The sequence below is a fragment of the Danio aesculapii genome, chromosome 11 (genome assembly GCF_903798145.1).
Source record: "Danio aesculapii chromosome 11, fDanAes4.1, whole genome shotgun sequence".
Lineage (NCBI taxonomy): Eukaryota > Metazoa > Chordata > Actinopteri > Cypriniformes > Danionidae > Danio > Danio aesculapii.
The window spans coordinates 21,685,976-21,703,006 of NC_079445.1; the positions used below are offsets into that span (position 1 = coordinate 21,685,976).

The 17,031-nt window shown below is 36.5% G+C and overlaps 1 protein-coding gene across 3 annotated transcripts in view; it reads right to left on the bottom strand.

The window, feature by feature from the left end:
* Window positions 1-272: 272 nt before the first annotated feature.
* Window positions 273-17,031, bottom strand: part of srgap2 (SLIT-ROBO Rho GTPase activating protein 2) — a 183,590-nt gene continuing 166,831 nt past the window's right edge. For 2 of the 3 annotated variants that reach the window (XM_056468433.1, XM_056468434.1), the window contains 5 exons: window positions 12,633-12,712; window positions 12,227-12,434; window positions 10,098-10,244; window positions 8,767-9,076; window positions 273-5,026 (listed from right to left, as the gene is read on the bottom strand). In XM_056468433.1, coding sequence (XP_056324408.1) covers window positions 4,571-5,026; window positions 8,767-9,076; window positions 10,098-10,244; window positions 12,227-12,434; window positions 12,633-12,712 — 1,201 coding nt within the window. In that variant the 3' untranslated portion in view covers window positions 273-4,570. The remainder of the gene's footprint in view (window positions 5,027-8,766; window positions 9,077-10,097; window positions 10,245-12,226; window positions 12,435-12,632; window positions 12,713-17,031) is intronic. The other variant, XM_056468435.1, reaches the window with a different exon arrangement.

A 17,031-nucleotide genomic window follows, 5' to 3' on the forward strand; every position in this document is an offset into this window, starting at 1 on the left:
TCGAGCCCCGGCTAGGTCAGTTGGCGTTTCTGTGTGGAGTTTGCATGTTCTCCCCATGTTGGCGTGCATTTTCTCCGGGTGCTCCGGTTTCCCCACAGTCAAAAGACATGTGCTATAGGTTAATTAGATAAGCTAAATTGTCCGTAGAATATGAGTGTGAATAAGAGTGTATGGATGTTTCCCAGTGATGCGTTGCAGCTGGAAGGGCATCCGCCATGTAGAACATGTGCTGGATAAGTTGGCGGTTAAACAAAAAAACAATCAAGGACATGTTTAGTCAGTTATGTTTTATTTAAAATGAAAAAAGGCTGGTAATATTGAAAAAAAAGAGATAATTTTCACATTTTGCAGTTTTTGTTTAATTGAAACAATCAAATACACGTTTAGCAAGCAATTTTTTTTATTTAAAAATGTTTACTACAAGAACTACACATGGAATTATATAATGTATATTTGAGTGGAACTACTATTGCTGTAACTGTACAATATTGTACCAAAACAGAAGAAAATAAGAACCCCCACAAACAAAATACTGAAAAGAAGAAGAAGAAGAAGAAGAAACAATGTACCTCTGCAATGTACACTATTGTATATACAAAACAGCATCTGAACACACGCTTCTGTGGGAACAGACATCAGAATGGACAACTATAAATAGATCTGACAAGACGATTCAGTTTACAGTCTTGCTTCAACTGGACAGGAATTACATTTTAATAACAGTTATGATTACAAAGAAAATAAGAAGGAAGAAAATCACCCTCACTTAAATGTGTTCACAAACATACAATGCAGATTCAAGTGTATAATGATTGATTTCAGTTTACTCAAGGAAACATCATGTGTGTAAACGTAGGCCTCGGCCAACAGCATACTATTGACATTTACACATTAAGCATGACCTGCTGTCATTTGCATGTAAAAGTCCTGCTCACAAAAACTCCAATAAGACAGTTTCCAGTTGCCTTTATGAGGTATCAGGAACAACACACACACGCGCGCGCAAAACCTCCAATCATTTACACGTGAACAAATGTAAACACCTGTGAAGACGTTCAGAACATGACGGCACATTCAGAAAACACAATAGGAAAACGAGGAACGTTACTTGGAGATCAACAAAACAATGCCTCAGTCATAAAGATCTTAGTCTATCCACAGATATTTTCCATTAGTCGCAGTTAGTTGTTGTCTACGTTCACAAACTTGTTTTCATGCATAATAAGGCCTCGCTATGGGAAAACACACACTCGTCTGATCCGTTCTGTCGAAGGCAATAAAATCACGCAGACCCTGTGAGGGGCATTTAGCTCTTTGGACAGGCATCTTATAAAGATTGTCAGACGTTAAAGGATGAGTTCGATCAAAAATGAAAGGAGATGCTGTTTAATTTACTCACCCTCAGACTGTACATTAACCAAGACCTTCAGTTCAATCAGTGGCCTTGATGGTTCATAAAAGACAATTAAAAAGCTAATAGTACTTTTAGAGTCAAAAACAATAGAAAAACACATACAGGCAACACGAAATCAATACATGATGATGATACACTGATGTTATATGGACTGGAACGATCAGTCTGTGGATCAAAGGTAATAATATTTATGATATTCATATTCAGATCAATCGTTTTCAGATGGAATCTCAATGCACTGTCTGAAGTCAAGTTTAGAAATCTGGTGTTGCCTGTATTTTATTGTTTATTTTTTGACTTTCAAACTTAATAAATGATGAAATACTGATGTTTTATTATCCAAAACAATCAGACTGTGAAGATACATGGTAATAATGTACATCAGGGGTGCTCAACCCTGTTCCTGGGGAGCTACCTTCCTACAGAGTTCAGCTCCAACCCTGATCAAACACACCTGAACCAATTAATTAGAACCGGCACTTGATAATTACAGACAGGTGTGTTTGACAAAGGCAACTGAAATCTGCAGGAAGGTATATCTCCAGGAACAGGGTTGAGCACCTCTGATGTACATAATACTCAGATTCATGCACAGATCAATTGTTTCGCTTCATTAAATCACAACGTACGTCATGTGGAGTAATTTTGTGTTGCCTTTATGTTTTTCGAATTTCAAAATAAAAGTAAAATAAAAGTAAAACAAATGAAGGCAACACAAGCTTAATACATGCTGATACACTGATGTTTTATAATCTGAAACGATCAGTCTGTGAGGATCAATGATAATAATGTACATAATATTCAGATTCATGCACAGATTGATTGTTCTGCTTCATTAAATCCCAATGTACATCATGTGGAGTAATTTTGTGTTGCCTTTATGTTTTTCGAATTTCATAATAAAAGTACAATAAAATAAAAACAAATGAAGACAACACAAGCTTAATACATGCTGATACACTGATGGTTTATAATCCAAAACGATCAGTCTGTGAGGATCAATGATAATAATGAATATAATATTCAGATTCATACACAGATTGATTGTTTTGCTTCATTGAATCCCAATGTAGGTCATGTGGAGTAATTTTGAGCTGCATTTATGTTTTTTGACTTTCAAAATAAAAGTAAAAAATAATATAAAATAAAAACAAATGGAGGCAACACAAGCTTAATACATGCTAATACACTGATGTTTTATCATCTGAAACGATCAGTCTGTGAGGATCAATGATAATAATGTACATAATATTCAGATTCATGCACAGATCGATTGTTCTGCTTCATTAAATCCCAATGTAGGTCATGTGGAGTAATTTTGTGTTGCCTTTATGTAGTTTTTTTGACTTTCAAAACAATAGTAAAAAATAAAATAAAAACAAATGGAGGCAACACAAACATAATATATTCAGATTCATGCACAGATTGATGGTTTTGCTTCATTAAATCAAAACGTACATCATGTGGAGTAATTTGGTTTTGCCTTTATGTTGATTTTTGACTTTCAAAATATTAGTAAAAATAAAATAAAAACAAATGGAGGCAACACAAACTTAATACATGATGATGATTCCAACACGGCAATTCGTAACTTTTTGATTTAGTGGCTAATTCGTATGAATTCGTACGATCTAATTCGTACATTTTCGTAGGATTTGCTCATCCCCCAATGACGGTTGGGTTTAGGGGTGGTGTTGGGTGCCACGCCTCCTTTTTAAAATCGTACAATTTCGTACGACTGAACTCGTACGAATTCGTACGAATTAGCCCCTAAACTGACAAAACGTAAAATACTTACGTTTTCTCGTGAGATCAGGCTGGATGATACACTGATGTTTTCTAATCCGAAATGATCAGTCTGTGAGGATCAATGATGGTAATGTACATAATATTCAGTTTCATACACAGATCGATTGTTTTGCTTCATTAAATCCCAGTGTACGTCATGTGGAGTAATTTTGTGCTGCCTTTATGTTGTTTTTTGACTCTCAAAGTATAATTAAAGACCACAATTTGAGTTAAAACTCATTTCTAATGTACCACTAAAGAAATAAAGTGACCTTCATCTACATCACACAGTCAAATATCGCCTTAGGATGAGTCAATTAACTGCAGATCATCATTTTTGGGCGCACTATCTCTTTAAGGAGGCTTTTTGTACACTTAATCTTTCTCAAAACAAACAGAGGAAAGCGAGCTCCATTTTTGCATGTGTCCCCTTTTAGTTTTTCCCTTTTTTTTTGCATTGTAAATCTGATCAAATAAAAAAAGAACTGCTGTCAGGCTGCTACGAAGAGTCATTATATACATACTGTACGTAAACACACATACTAATACATAGATACCATGATACAGACCCAGAGGTGAGTAATGACCTAGGGAGAGTTATTTTTCTTGTTATTTAGTTTTTTCTTTTTTTTTTTTTTTACACACGGGCCGATGAAGAAATAATGTGCTTGCTTGACATTCCTCATTTTTAGATACTTGTTTCCAGTTATAATCACGATTATTAGACTTATACAAAACAACACCCTCTTTTTATGTGCCCGCTGATATTATAATAGTAGAATAAAATGACATCTCAGACTGTGAATGAATTCGGAAGTGCTTTGGAGCATTTACGGAATATCGATGATGAATCCAATGGTTTGGGAAGCCGCGTTCATCATGCAAAAAATCTTGTGGATCTTCATGCAAACGTGTTTATTTGTCACGTTTATAGTTTGGTTGGCTAACAAGAGTGCCAGTGTAGGTTATATGGTGAATTATGAACTATAACTAGTGATTATTGTATTTGTAGAATCTGACGGAATGGATCGAGCCAGAAATGTCATTGCATTTGAGTGGCGGATTTATATCAGGAGGAAAAAAAAAGTGTTTCAATTCAACCTGCTTCAATTTGCACTAAAGTCTGAGGTGAAAATGTATCCTCGAATAGTTCGTCTGACCTCAAAAGAAGTTCTTTTCCCATTAAAACGAGTCTGTATAGACAGAAAATAACTCCAAAGCTCTAAACTGGGATTAGAAAAGAAGATCCGGCTGATGTCCGAGTCTCAATCCAAACTAAAAACTGCTGTAAAATCATCCTGTGTATATTAAACACTCACTCGCTCACTCAAATCTAAACGATCCTCTGGTTTGTTTACTAGGAAACCCTCAGACGGGGCAGGATTTGTCGGTGGGTGGTGGTGGAGGTGGTGGTGTTGGTGGGATGGTGGTGGTTGGAGATCCCATAGCCGGACTTCCTCCGGCTGAACTGCTTTTGGGGAACACCACAGGCTTGGGTCTGGTGGCTGGAGGTTTGTTATCTCTGAATGTGGAGCCGGAAGGGGTGGTCATGGAGGACAGAGGGCTCTTGGGGCCTGTGGTTTTGCCGGGGCGGAAGGTGGAGGGCATGTCGCTGGCTGAACTGGCGCTGCGCTGAAGAGGATGCTGGGAGGATTCGGCTTCGCGAAGCAGGCGGGAATGGAGAGGGCTAGACGGTTCAGACGTCCCGCCGCTTTTGAGCTGCTCCAGTGTGTCGAGAACCACGTCTGGAGCGTGTTTGACGTTGCTCTGCCTCTCCAGCTCTCGCAGCTCACTCAGAGCCGTGTTCATAGTGGCCTCGATGTCCTGCAGGAAGAAAAGAAACAAAACACAATGTAAATATATGTACCTAAATCCAACTACTAGCTTACTATTAATAAGCCAATTAGCAGTTTATTGAGCTAAAAGTCTTAGTTAATGGTTTGTTAATAGCGTGAAGTGTAAATTAAAATTAAAATGAAGTGTGACTGACAATATATATTGTTTATTTTAGATTGAATTGTTTCTCATAAAGTTAAGCATAAAAAGCTTCTATTACACTTATATTCCTATATATTCAGTATTTTGTTTGTTTTACATTCATTTAAAAAATAATAATCAGAACCAAGAAAGTTTCAGATAGTATTCTGATTTCCTTATTGTTTATTTATTGTTTTTGTCTGAAGAATATTTGTAAGGCAGCAGAAGAAAATGTCTAGTTACAATATGTCTGTAACACGAGTGACAGAGACAACTAAGGTTTAGGATCCACGTGCAAGTTTACTCAAAGTCAGGGAACGTTGATCAACACAGGTGCAAACAGATGTATAAAGGCAGTCCAGAATCGTAGTCAAAAGTATCGGGCGAGAGGTCGGAAGGCAGGCAGCTGACAGGGATAACTAGGTAAACAAGGCTAGGGTAAACACACGGAGAAACAAGACTAAGGAAACGCGTTTACAGAAAACAAGACTCGGCAATGGAAGTGAGAGTGTGAGCAGTATAAATAGTGTCTGTAATCAGTCTAGAAGCTGCAACAGCTGTGGGAGTCTAATCAGTGGAAATGAGGAACCATGGGTGTGTGAACGGAGTGCATGTATGAATATGTAGTCCATGATTGGCGGATTTGTAGTCCTTGTGCAAACCAGCGATCTAGGGAGTTATGATCGCTGGTGACCGTGACAATGTCTGTACTCTCATACATATAGTTAAAGTTATATGTAAAATCTTAAAGGACGTTTATATACTGCATGTTGTTTGAAATATTATTGCATATATTCATTAGTTTATAATCTGGCATTTTAAAGTAAAAAAACAAATACAGGTTTATTTGTTTAGCACCATATATAGATTTTAGAAACAATATATAGAAACAAAACAAACAAGACTTTCTCCAGAAGAAAAAATATTATCAGACATACTGAGAAAATTTCCTTGCTCTATTGAACATCATCTGGGAAATATTTAAAAAAGAAAAAAATCAAAGGATGGCTAATAATTCTGACTTCAATTGTATATATAATAATAATAATATAGACAAAATGAGTGTAAAGAAATGTTATTACTTTTTATATAATTTATATATTTTTATCTACATTTACCAAGATATACAGATAAAATATATTACAAATTATTATTACAAAACAAAGTGTATTTTGTGATTTTTATTTGTATTTTTTTCAAAATATGGAAGCCACAGTTAAAGGTGTTAAAATTTCACTTCACTTCTTCTTAAAAAGACAACATATATGTTACAACATTAATGCTTACGCTAAGGTCAGACCTTTGAGCTTTCAACAACAAATCTGTAAGATGTCCACACATTTACAATGACCAAACCACAGAAACTCCAACTCAATTACCAGCAGCCGGGATAGATGGAGCAGCTCCATCCAGCCATGAAATTACAGTTCAAAGAAAGACAAATAGGACACTCTAAAACACACAAGTTCCTCTGGAGACCTCAGCAATTTTCCAGAGAGGAAAGTAGTCTCTCAAGTTGACCTGTGTGTCTATTTATCTGGGGCCTAAGCACGAGCACAGAAACACAGAATTTGGCAGGATGGTCCCAAATTTCCAATAGTATCTTGATGCAGACTTGGATTTGCAAGCTGAGACTGACAGTCAATGGAGCTAGTGACGCCACTGTAAGGGGTGGGTTAGGTTTGGGCATTGCAGGCAACTGCATCCAGACCCCTCTCCAAATTTCCCCCCACTAATCAGAAGGAAACACCAAATTTGGCAGGGCCACAGATGGCGCTATTTGAAGTAATTTGACATTTTTTGCTTATACCATTTTGAGTAATTCTACATTGCTCAACCATTTTGAGCTGTTTAAGAAAACGTTTTTTTTTTTTTCAAAGTTCTATACCATTTGTCTACTCAATGCCAAATTTTGTTTGTAACATCTAGAGCGGTGGGCTCAAACTCAATTCCTAGAGGGCCCCATCTCTGCATAGTTTAGCTCCAAACACCTCCAACTTATATATGCTTAATAGTCTTTAATAGTCTTGAACACCTTGACTAGTTAGATCAGCTAAGTTTTATTAGAGTTGGAGCAAAACTGTGCAGAGCTGCGGCCCTCCAGGAATCCAGTTTGAGACCTATAATCTAGAGAGATTACAAAAGATTTTACAAGAATTTGGATTTAATGAATGGTCTAGAAGATACTGTTTAATAAGGGTATGGAGCCATGACGACAAATGAATTGGATTTATTTTCTCAAAGGTTTGACTAATTCATTTTTTTTTAATTTAAACTAATGAATTGTCATAGCTGAACATGGAAAATTGTGCATATCAGTCAAAAGAGGAGATCAAAAACGGCCCACCCAAAATGGCCACCAAACTACAACCGGTTGTACCAATGTTGTCCACCAGAGGGTGGACAACATCAATTCCTTAATTCTTTCACATTGTTTCCAATTTTAAAACTTTTCAAATCTGTTTAAATGGTTCAATAGATTTAAGATTCAGTAGGTGATTGTCTTCAGAAGCAATGTTGATTAAGCGGGTTAAAATCCTGATAGCAATTTCAGTTTCCAAAAAATCTCCAAAACATTTTCGTACTCATTGAATATTGTCATTTAGGAAAACTTTTGTCAAGTTGTCATACATGACTTAATATTTCTGTTCAAATAAAGAAACAATTTTTTGTCTATTTTAAGTAATAGAAGTTTGCTTCCATAGCATATCATTGCATTCCAAGCTAAATTGTCCTTTAATGGGTTTGTGTGGATGATTCCTTGTGTTGGGTTGCGGCTGGAAGGGCATCCACTGCATAAAACAAATGCTGGATAAATTGGTGGTTCATTCCCCTGTGGTGACCCCAGATTAATAAAGGGACTAAGCCGACAAGAAAATTAATGAATGAATGATTCTGTTTATTTACTTGTGTAAATTTATATTTATTAAGTTTTTAAAATTTACTACAGTAATATTATTGACTAATGTGAAAATATGCATATGATTTATTTACAATACAGTTTGTAAAGTAATATTTTCTGCCTTTTAGTAGATATATTATATGAGAGACTTGGTTTGCTTACCAAATAAAGTGGATCTAATTGGATTTGCATTTTAAATATTAAATAAAATTTAAAAAGGTATTACTTCTTATTTCATATATTAAGGTTTTAGTTATGATACTCCCAAAATAATTCTGCATAAATCCTGCAGATTTTTAACATAATTCTGCGCAGAAATAGCAACAAATGTTTGCTGATTCCGTCTGGCCCTAGTTATTAGTTATGACTTGATCACAATGCTGTAACATAATCCTAAATTCAGTTTGGACAGTGATTTCAGTGATTATTTGGGGGGAAAGAAGTTAATAACACACTTAAACTGGTTTAATGGTTATGAAAGTCAATATGTTTGACATTCAATTTACATCAAATATCAGTTTGATTTGCATACTTGATCAACTGAGATGTCAGTTTGTTGTCATCAGTTGCCTAATGGGTTGTAATTGGACAACAGTGATGACTGTATAAGCCAGAAAGTTTAGATGAAAGCGGACAGGGTTTGAATGCTGCTGGATTCTAATAATATTCTGAAGTGTACCTGTACCTGTGAGCTGTGCTCCACCTGCGCGATCACCTCTGGGTCGAGGGGTCTGTGGTTGCTGAAGCTCTTGGATCGTCCAGTAGGTGTGGATTTGCGCACCTGAGGACCCTCTACTTTAGTCTTGAGAGAGGAGTGTCTGGTGATGGAGTTCAGGACGCTGTGAGCGCTGACGGGACGCTTGTCTGAGCTGTCCTTGGCCAGTCCTCCAGCAGGCATAGAGGAGGTCTTTAAGCCCCCCGCTGCTCCAGGTGAGCCCTCCTCCACAGGCCGGATGGTTCTCCGGATGCTTGTTGCTTCTGGACGTTTCCTCAACCTGAGATAAATATGTGTCAGTACAATTTCCCACATATACACTTTTCTTAAAGTCTTTTAAAATGTGTCAAATACAGTTAGGTCCATAAATATTTGGACATCGACACAATTCATACATTTTTGGCTCTATACACCAACAAAATGGATTTAAAATAAAACGAACAACATGCGCTTTAACTGCAGACTGTCAGCTTTAATTTGAGGGTCCAATTGATTACATCCAAATCAGGTTAATGCTGTAGGAATAACAACAGTTTGCATTTTTGCCTCTTACTTGTTAAGGGTCCAAAAGTAATTGAACAATAAGCTTCTAAGCTGTTCCATGGCCAGTTGTGTGTTATTCCCTCATTATCCCAATAACAATGAGCAGATAAAAGGGACAGAGTTTATTTCAAGTGCGTTATTTGCATTTAGAATTTGTTACTTTTAACTCTCAAGATGCCGCCACCAGGGATGAAACCCAGCGTCTGGTGATGTCTATGCATTGCAGACTTCAGGCTGTAATTGACTGAAAGGGATTTGCAACCAAGTATTAAAAGGTGAAAGTTTGATTTATGATTATTATTCTGTCCAATTACTTTTGGACCCTTAACAAGTGGGAGGCACATATGCAAACAGTTGTAATTCCTACAGCGTTCACCTGATTTGGATGTAAATACCCTCAAATTAAAGATGACAGTCTGCACATCTTGTTTTATTTCAAATCCATTGTGTTGGTGTATAGAGCCAAAAATGTTAGAATTGTGTTGATGTCCAAATATTTATGGACCTAACTGTATAAATCAAATATTTTGTTAAATAGACTTTACAAAAAAAAAAATTAAAAAGTTTAAACGTTGTCATGTTTATTATATTTTAAAAAATCATGAATAAATAACTGTAAATAATAATTTGTAGTAATAAATCACAAGTATAAATATATAATGCTTCACTTGATCCAGCTGCCTTTATAATTTCAATTCACAAAGTCATAACTTCAATTAATTATGCAAATTTATATGTGTAAAAATGTGAGACCGTACTTGTTGAGGTTGGCTAGATAGATATCAGCCACATGACCTCCAGTGGGTGAGCTGGCGCTGGCTCTGGTGGAAACCTTCTCTTCCCCTGAATCATGGGATCCTTCAAGGTCAGCTTTAGGACTTCCTCTGCCTGCATATCCATCCGGCCTAAAAAAAAATATATAGATCTATACAATCCACAAATACAACAGTCTCATAATAGATACTCCATAAATACAATACGATACATTAATATTGACACCTTGATAAAATAAGAGTATAAAGGCTGTGAAAGCTTAAACTCTTGATATTCTGTTTAAAATATTAAGCAAAAAATAAAGATGCTTCAGTTTGTTTTTGGATGAGAGTAGAGGCTTTTTTCCATGAAAACTTTTCAAACAGTTTATGGAGATGTCAGTTATGTCAGATTGTAATTTTGGAGACTTTCTCTGACACACGAGAGCTGTTATGGAATTATCCAGATTTTGGTGATCATGTCACTGCATTAAAACAAGATACATGACAAATTTTCTTCTCCTGGTGGAAAGGAGCATTTTCAATGTTAATTTTTATATGTAACAATGTCAAAAAGAATTACGGGAAATAGTTTGCTAATTTGAATTCATAGGTATGACATTAATTATGGCACACATAGATTTAACAAAGATATTTATTAGTGTGATAAAACTGTGCTGTTTGCAAATGTTTGTCCTCAGTGAGAACATTTATTAGATTTTTTTTTTTTAAGAAAATAAATAAATACATTTTCACAGCCTTCTTTGCTCATTCACCAAGAATTCCAATATTATTGGTGGGCACTGTAAGTTACGACTTCTAACTTTCTAACACCAGCTTTTCTACTAGTTTCTAAAGTTGCATTGCTGACGATCTTATTTTTTTAGCATAGAGTCAAACCAAAAATAATTCCGAAACCTTCAAAAAATCTCACATTATTAAAGTTTAGTTTCGAAAATTATAGTACAGTATGTAATGGATCACAATCAACCAAAAATAATTCACACAAATGTTACTATGATAATATTTACACAACTACTGTGTCAACATTTTGTTGGTTCAACATGAGCCTCAATAGCTATGATTCCATCAAAAGATGCGATTTAAACAATGCACAAAATAGCGATATTGAGTAAAACATTTGCAAATAAAGGCTCCAATGGGTCAAACAAAACAAAATCGTCACATCATGAAAAACAGCCACCAAATATCAGAAAGAAAAATGGAACTTGTTGTGTAAAGGAGAAGCAACTGTGGGCTTTTTTCTTAATAATAGATGTATGGAAACATAGCTATTGCCAGTCTGTAGTATCTGCTGTCAACCAAATTGCTACAAACCTGAATTTCAATATTTTCCCAAACACTCTTGGCTTTAAGTGCACTGTATGAAGAATTTATGGGTATAATATGTCACAGTTTACTTTATTTTGTTATCCTCACAGTGTCATTTACATTTAGTCATTTAGCAGATGCTTCTATCCAATGAGAATGAGTGTCCTGCAGTAAAAAAACAAACTATATATACACTAACCGGCCACTTTATTAGGTACACCTGTCCAACTGCTCGTTAAGGCAAATTTCTAATCAGCCAATCACATGGCAGCAACTCAATGCATTGAGGCATGTAGACATGGTCAAGACGATCTGCTGCAGCTCCATTAGTACCAATTGTTGCTAAGTATTGTTGCTGACCATGTTCATCCCTTTGACTACTTCCAGCAGAGTAACTCATCATGTCATATAGCGTGAATCATCTCAGACTGGTTTTTTTGAACATGATAATGAGTTCACTGTACTAAAATGGCCTCCACAGTCACCAGATCTCAATCTCATTGAGCACCTTTGGGATTTGGTGGAACAGGAGATTCGCATCATAGATGTGCAGCTTGCAAATCTGCAGCAACTGAGTGATGATGTCATGTCAATATGGACCAAAGTCTCAGGAATATTTCCAGTATCTTGCTAAATCTATGCCATGAAGGATTAAGGCAGTACTGAAGGCAAAAAGGGGTCCAACCCGGTACTAGTAAGGTGTACCTAATAAAGTGGCCAGTGAGTTTATTTATCTAGTGTGTCATTTTGCTTTGACTGTAGTACTGACCATCATGACTAGTCAAATTCAATAAACATCTTACATGTCCTGCACTACTATGTACTGGTGCGGCACGAGACCCTCAGTGCCGTTGTGTCGTCCCTCCCACCAGTCGTCAGATGCACGGTGGTACAGCAGCAGAGATGCCCCCTTCTTGAAGCTCAGCTCACGGTTGGTGCGTCCAGAATAATCAAAGCGAGCAATGGCCTCGATGGGGTCCGACTCTGAAACGGTCAATGGCCCTGACTTTACTACTCAGAAACACAGAAAACAAAGAGACAGACAGAGAGAAAGAGCGAAAGGGAAAGAGGGAAGGAAGGGTTATTGCGGAAGAAGCCAGGCAGGTTAGAGCACAATCATCAGTTGCAGAAAGGGTGCGTGGTGGACGCATGAGGACAGTGAATGTGTGTGTGTGTTAGTATTGTCTCATGACTGGTGCCTGGACTCACCGTCATCACTGTTGTGGATTACAGAGCCCGTGTCAGGAGCAGGTTCGTCCACTAGAGGGGGCTCAATGTGTGGATTATCACTGACGGATTGACAGAAACAAATATACATCAGTGGAAACCTTCATTATAGTCAGACAATAGATGACATTAACACAAAATCTATATATTGCATTAGTATAGAAGCCAGCATGCACATGTAATACACACTTGCACATACTGTTGAAAAGTGTGTGTTCTGAAAGATTTATTTGGGTTTATTTGATTTAAAATGATGTAAAACAGTAAATAGATTGTAAAAACAGTAATGTTGTGAAATATTTTTACAACTTCACACAGCTGCTTTCTGTTTATTTCTATATTTACCTGTTATTACATGGCTAAGCAACTCAATAGTGTAAAATGATGGTTCAGAATGTTTATATATTATTCTAATATGCTGATTTGATGCGGAACAATTCTTATTATTGCTGTAAACAAAATATTCAAAGAATATGAAGGTATTTGAAGGATTCAGATTTATACCTTCCAATCTGTCTCAGCATGAATCAACATTTATCCTTTTCTCATCATTCTGTTTCTCATTAATTTTATTAAAGATGATTATTGAATGATGAATAAAGTTAACACATTGCTTAATATAAGAATGTTCAGTGCATTTGCCTGTCTCTTTGTAACTATTTTCAGGAGCCACCAAAGTAGGTCAGAGGTCACGGAGACCTTGAGTGGAATTGAAGGGCAGAGGACTGGAGGCAACTGTTTCTATTGTTATTTCTATGAGTTAATACTATCTAAAATGTCTAAAGTTATTTTTCTATTTTTACAGGTAATTCTTTTAAGGTGATTTAACTTTTTATTCAAGATAGACTTTGTGTAGTAAGGTGGTTTATAACCAGTTTTGATAAAAACAGCTGAGAGTACACTCAGCCTTGGATAAGAAACAGATTGTACTTTAAGTGTGTGTGTTCTATTTGATTGTGGATCCGTTTCACATGTCTGGAGTCAGCTCTAAACAGTCTAGCGGATGTCTGACGTTTATGCTTAAGATATTTTTCAGAATTGTACGCACGCACGCACGCACCCACGTGGAAATTTTCCTACTCTATCTGTGTTTTAACCAATCAGGTTAGAACACCTATATGTATGACGCAGTTAATGACGTTATGTGAGAGTATAATTGTTATTGATTTGTGATTGTAAGCAGAGCGGCCTAGGAACTCATTTGGGAGTGTTAAAGCTGGCTTCTGCTGATGAAACTGCAAACTATCTTCAGTAAACTTTATTTATTTATTTGAACCTCTGACTCCGGCTCTTTTTCATCTGACAGACTGCTCATTCTTTGGGTCAAAACTGTACTTAATCCCAACATACTTGTTTATTAAAAATATAATAATATGCAAATAATAATATGCTTTATATATATTTATACAACAGTTCTGTCTGGTTCTCGAATCTGATTGGCTGATATTGTGCAATATTCTGCAATATCTGTACTTGTACAGCCTCCTCACCTTTCTGTATTACTCCGCCCACATAGAGTGACAGCAGATCAATAAACTCACTACAGTTTGACAAATATTGCAGCTGTTGGACAACATAATGTACCTTTTTTTCTCACCTATTTTAGGTGAGAATGTAGTTGTTTAGACTGCAACTATGCAGTTTAATTTTAAGGATAGTGCTTATTTTAAATAGTTATAATTTCGGAGATAAAGAGCATCAGCATCCATCAGCCTGTCTTACTGAGCAGAGCAAAGATGGTTGATGCTGTCCATCCACAAGATGGAAAAAGAGACCTCAGCGCAACTAAAGCTGATCAAATCATTCTAAAACAGGTAAGTGACGATCTCTCTCTTTTGTATGTTGTAGTGCTGTATTTATACCATAGTAATTGTAGTGTATTGAGTGTGAGATTGCACTCACATATGTACTGTATGTATTTTGTGTTGGCCACTCTTTGTATAAAACTGAGTTACTTTTTGGTTGGCCATCTGTTTGTTTCTAATGAGTCTCCTGTTTTCGTCACTGCAGACTAGTTCAGTAAAAGGAAAGAATTGTGTTTAGCGTTTTTCCTTATCACAAACACAACAGTAATCTGGTAGTGTTTGCTTTGCTTTGACTTTTTCAGGTTATTTGTTGTGATCTCCCGATTGCAACAGAGAAATACTGTGAAATCTTAGCCTTATAATCTTAAAATATCAACAAAATCACCTTTTTGTCATCACTTTAGACATTACGCAAGAGAAACACTCAAATACTAGCCCTAATGTGACGTTGGCAAAGTAGCAACAATTTCTGCTGTTCTGACGTCAGCTGCAGATGTGAATGAATAGCGGAAGAAAGCAGTTCCTTTTTTAGACTTTTAGACTCTCCGTGTTTGAATTTCTTTTTAATATACACGATTATGTCGTCAAACTGTTGTATAAACTCAATATTACATGATTAGCAGTGCAATATGGCTGTATATTGTCACTGCCGATATACAGCCATCACACTACTACGAATGTGATTTTGCTCATTTATATTACAAACTTATTTGCATCCTTGGTCATGTCAAAGTTTGATGTCTTTATTATTCTAAAATAAAGAAAACATAATAATCAAGCATGAGAATAATCTTGTATTTCCTCTGGAAATTCCAATAAAGCAATGGAGAAAAAAATGCACATTTCTGAGTACAGCTTTAAGCTTCTCTTGTCACTCTTCAGGCCAAACTGTGTTTAAGCTTCTTTGAAGCAAAACAGGAAGCAGAACACAGATATGAGGATCAAAGCTGGACCTTCCTGTGGCCTCTTGACTGCAGTGTGAACCTGCCCTCACTCAACTGCAGCAGGGGAATCTAATGAAACCAGAACAAACTACTCCAACACACAGGAAAATGGCTCATTTCCAAGGTCAAGCAGCCCTTATTGCTGATAACAGCTCTGTTTCGTCATTCACAGGCCAAGAAAACCTCAAATGATGTAGTATAAAAAGGATAGTTCACCCAAAGATGAACAAGTAATCACTATTTATTCACCCGCAAGTGGTTCTTAACCTTTTTTTGTAGAACACAAAAAGGTAATTTGAAGAATGTTGCTAGCCAATAAATTCAATTCAGCTCCAGCAATTTTCTAAATATCTTCTGAGTTCAACATAAGAAAGAAAGTCAAACAGGTTTGGAACAAGCGGTGGGTGAGTACATGATGACAGAATTGTCCTCTTATGTGAACCTAACAACCTGATCTCTCATCACTGAGATCTCAAACAAAATCACTGCCTAATTTTACTGTCACCACTGCACCAATAAAAGCTGATCTCTCATAACACGTTTGGAGGAAATTCAACCTCTACACAGTGAAAGTGCAGGACTCCAGCAGCTGCAATGTATCTCACTACCACCCTTATTACATAGACCGCTGGCAAGCATGAAGCCAGGGCTAATGAAAAGCTTATAGTTTCATTAGAGAGCAGCTCTAGACAGGAGGAAGTTGTGGGTGATGTCTGTGTGATGTGTGTAGTGAAACACTGTCAGGCAGGTTTGGCAAAGACACATTCATCGGTGTGTCTTTAAAATGACAGCTTGGTCTGCCAGAGTGGTTGGATGGTGAAGAGGGTCCTGTGATTCTCCTAATGCTCCGTCTGAAAGTGTGTGTGGAGCTTTGATCAGGACTCTTGAGGTAAAATGATCCATGTGGCTTCTTCACCCTTGAGCAGATGAGTTTGTGATGTTCAGTGAGGTCAGAAGCTGAGCTCACTCATAATGTTTTGCCCAGAGACTCTGGATGGTTCATACTGCTTTATACAACATGTCTTTTACACTCATTTGACAACTTTTATAAGCAATTTTTTTCTATCATACTGTACAAAAGTGAATTTAACTTTTAAAAACATTGGTAACGTTACCTGGTATAATCATTCTGTTCTCTTTCACGAAGTATTGTGTTTTTCACAATATCATGGGTTTTTTTTGTTGAAGAACTGTTATTTTGAAAACCCTAGTCTCCTAGCAAGTAATACTAGTCATGCTAGCCACAACAAAAAGTCCTTCAAATGCTGAAATGACATTATTTTTTCTGAAAAAAGAGAGGGAAGTGTTTATATCAGGGTTTCTGCAGATTTCACAAAGTGAAATTTAAGACTTTTTAAGAACGTATAAATTAAATTTCAGACTTATACAGGGCTAAACACTAAGGAACCTTTCCCGGTTGGTCATGTGGAAAAGAGGTTTACTTGCCTCATCCAGAAAAAAATTTAATTACTTATTTCTTTGCCACATATCTTAAATAATGTGTCAAAACAAGCAAACCCTAGTTGTATACATGCACGTTTTTAACATAACTTTTCTTAAAAAAAAAGTATATAGAGTTTGGTTGAAGGTTTTTTAAGATGTATTGTTGGAAATTGGAGGCATTGGCAGATG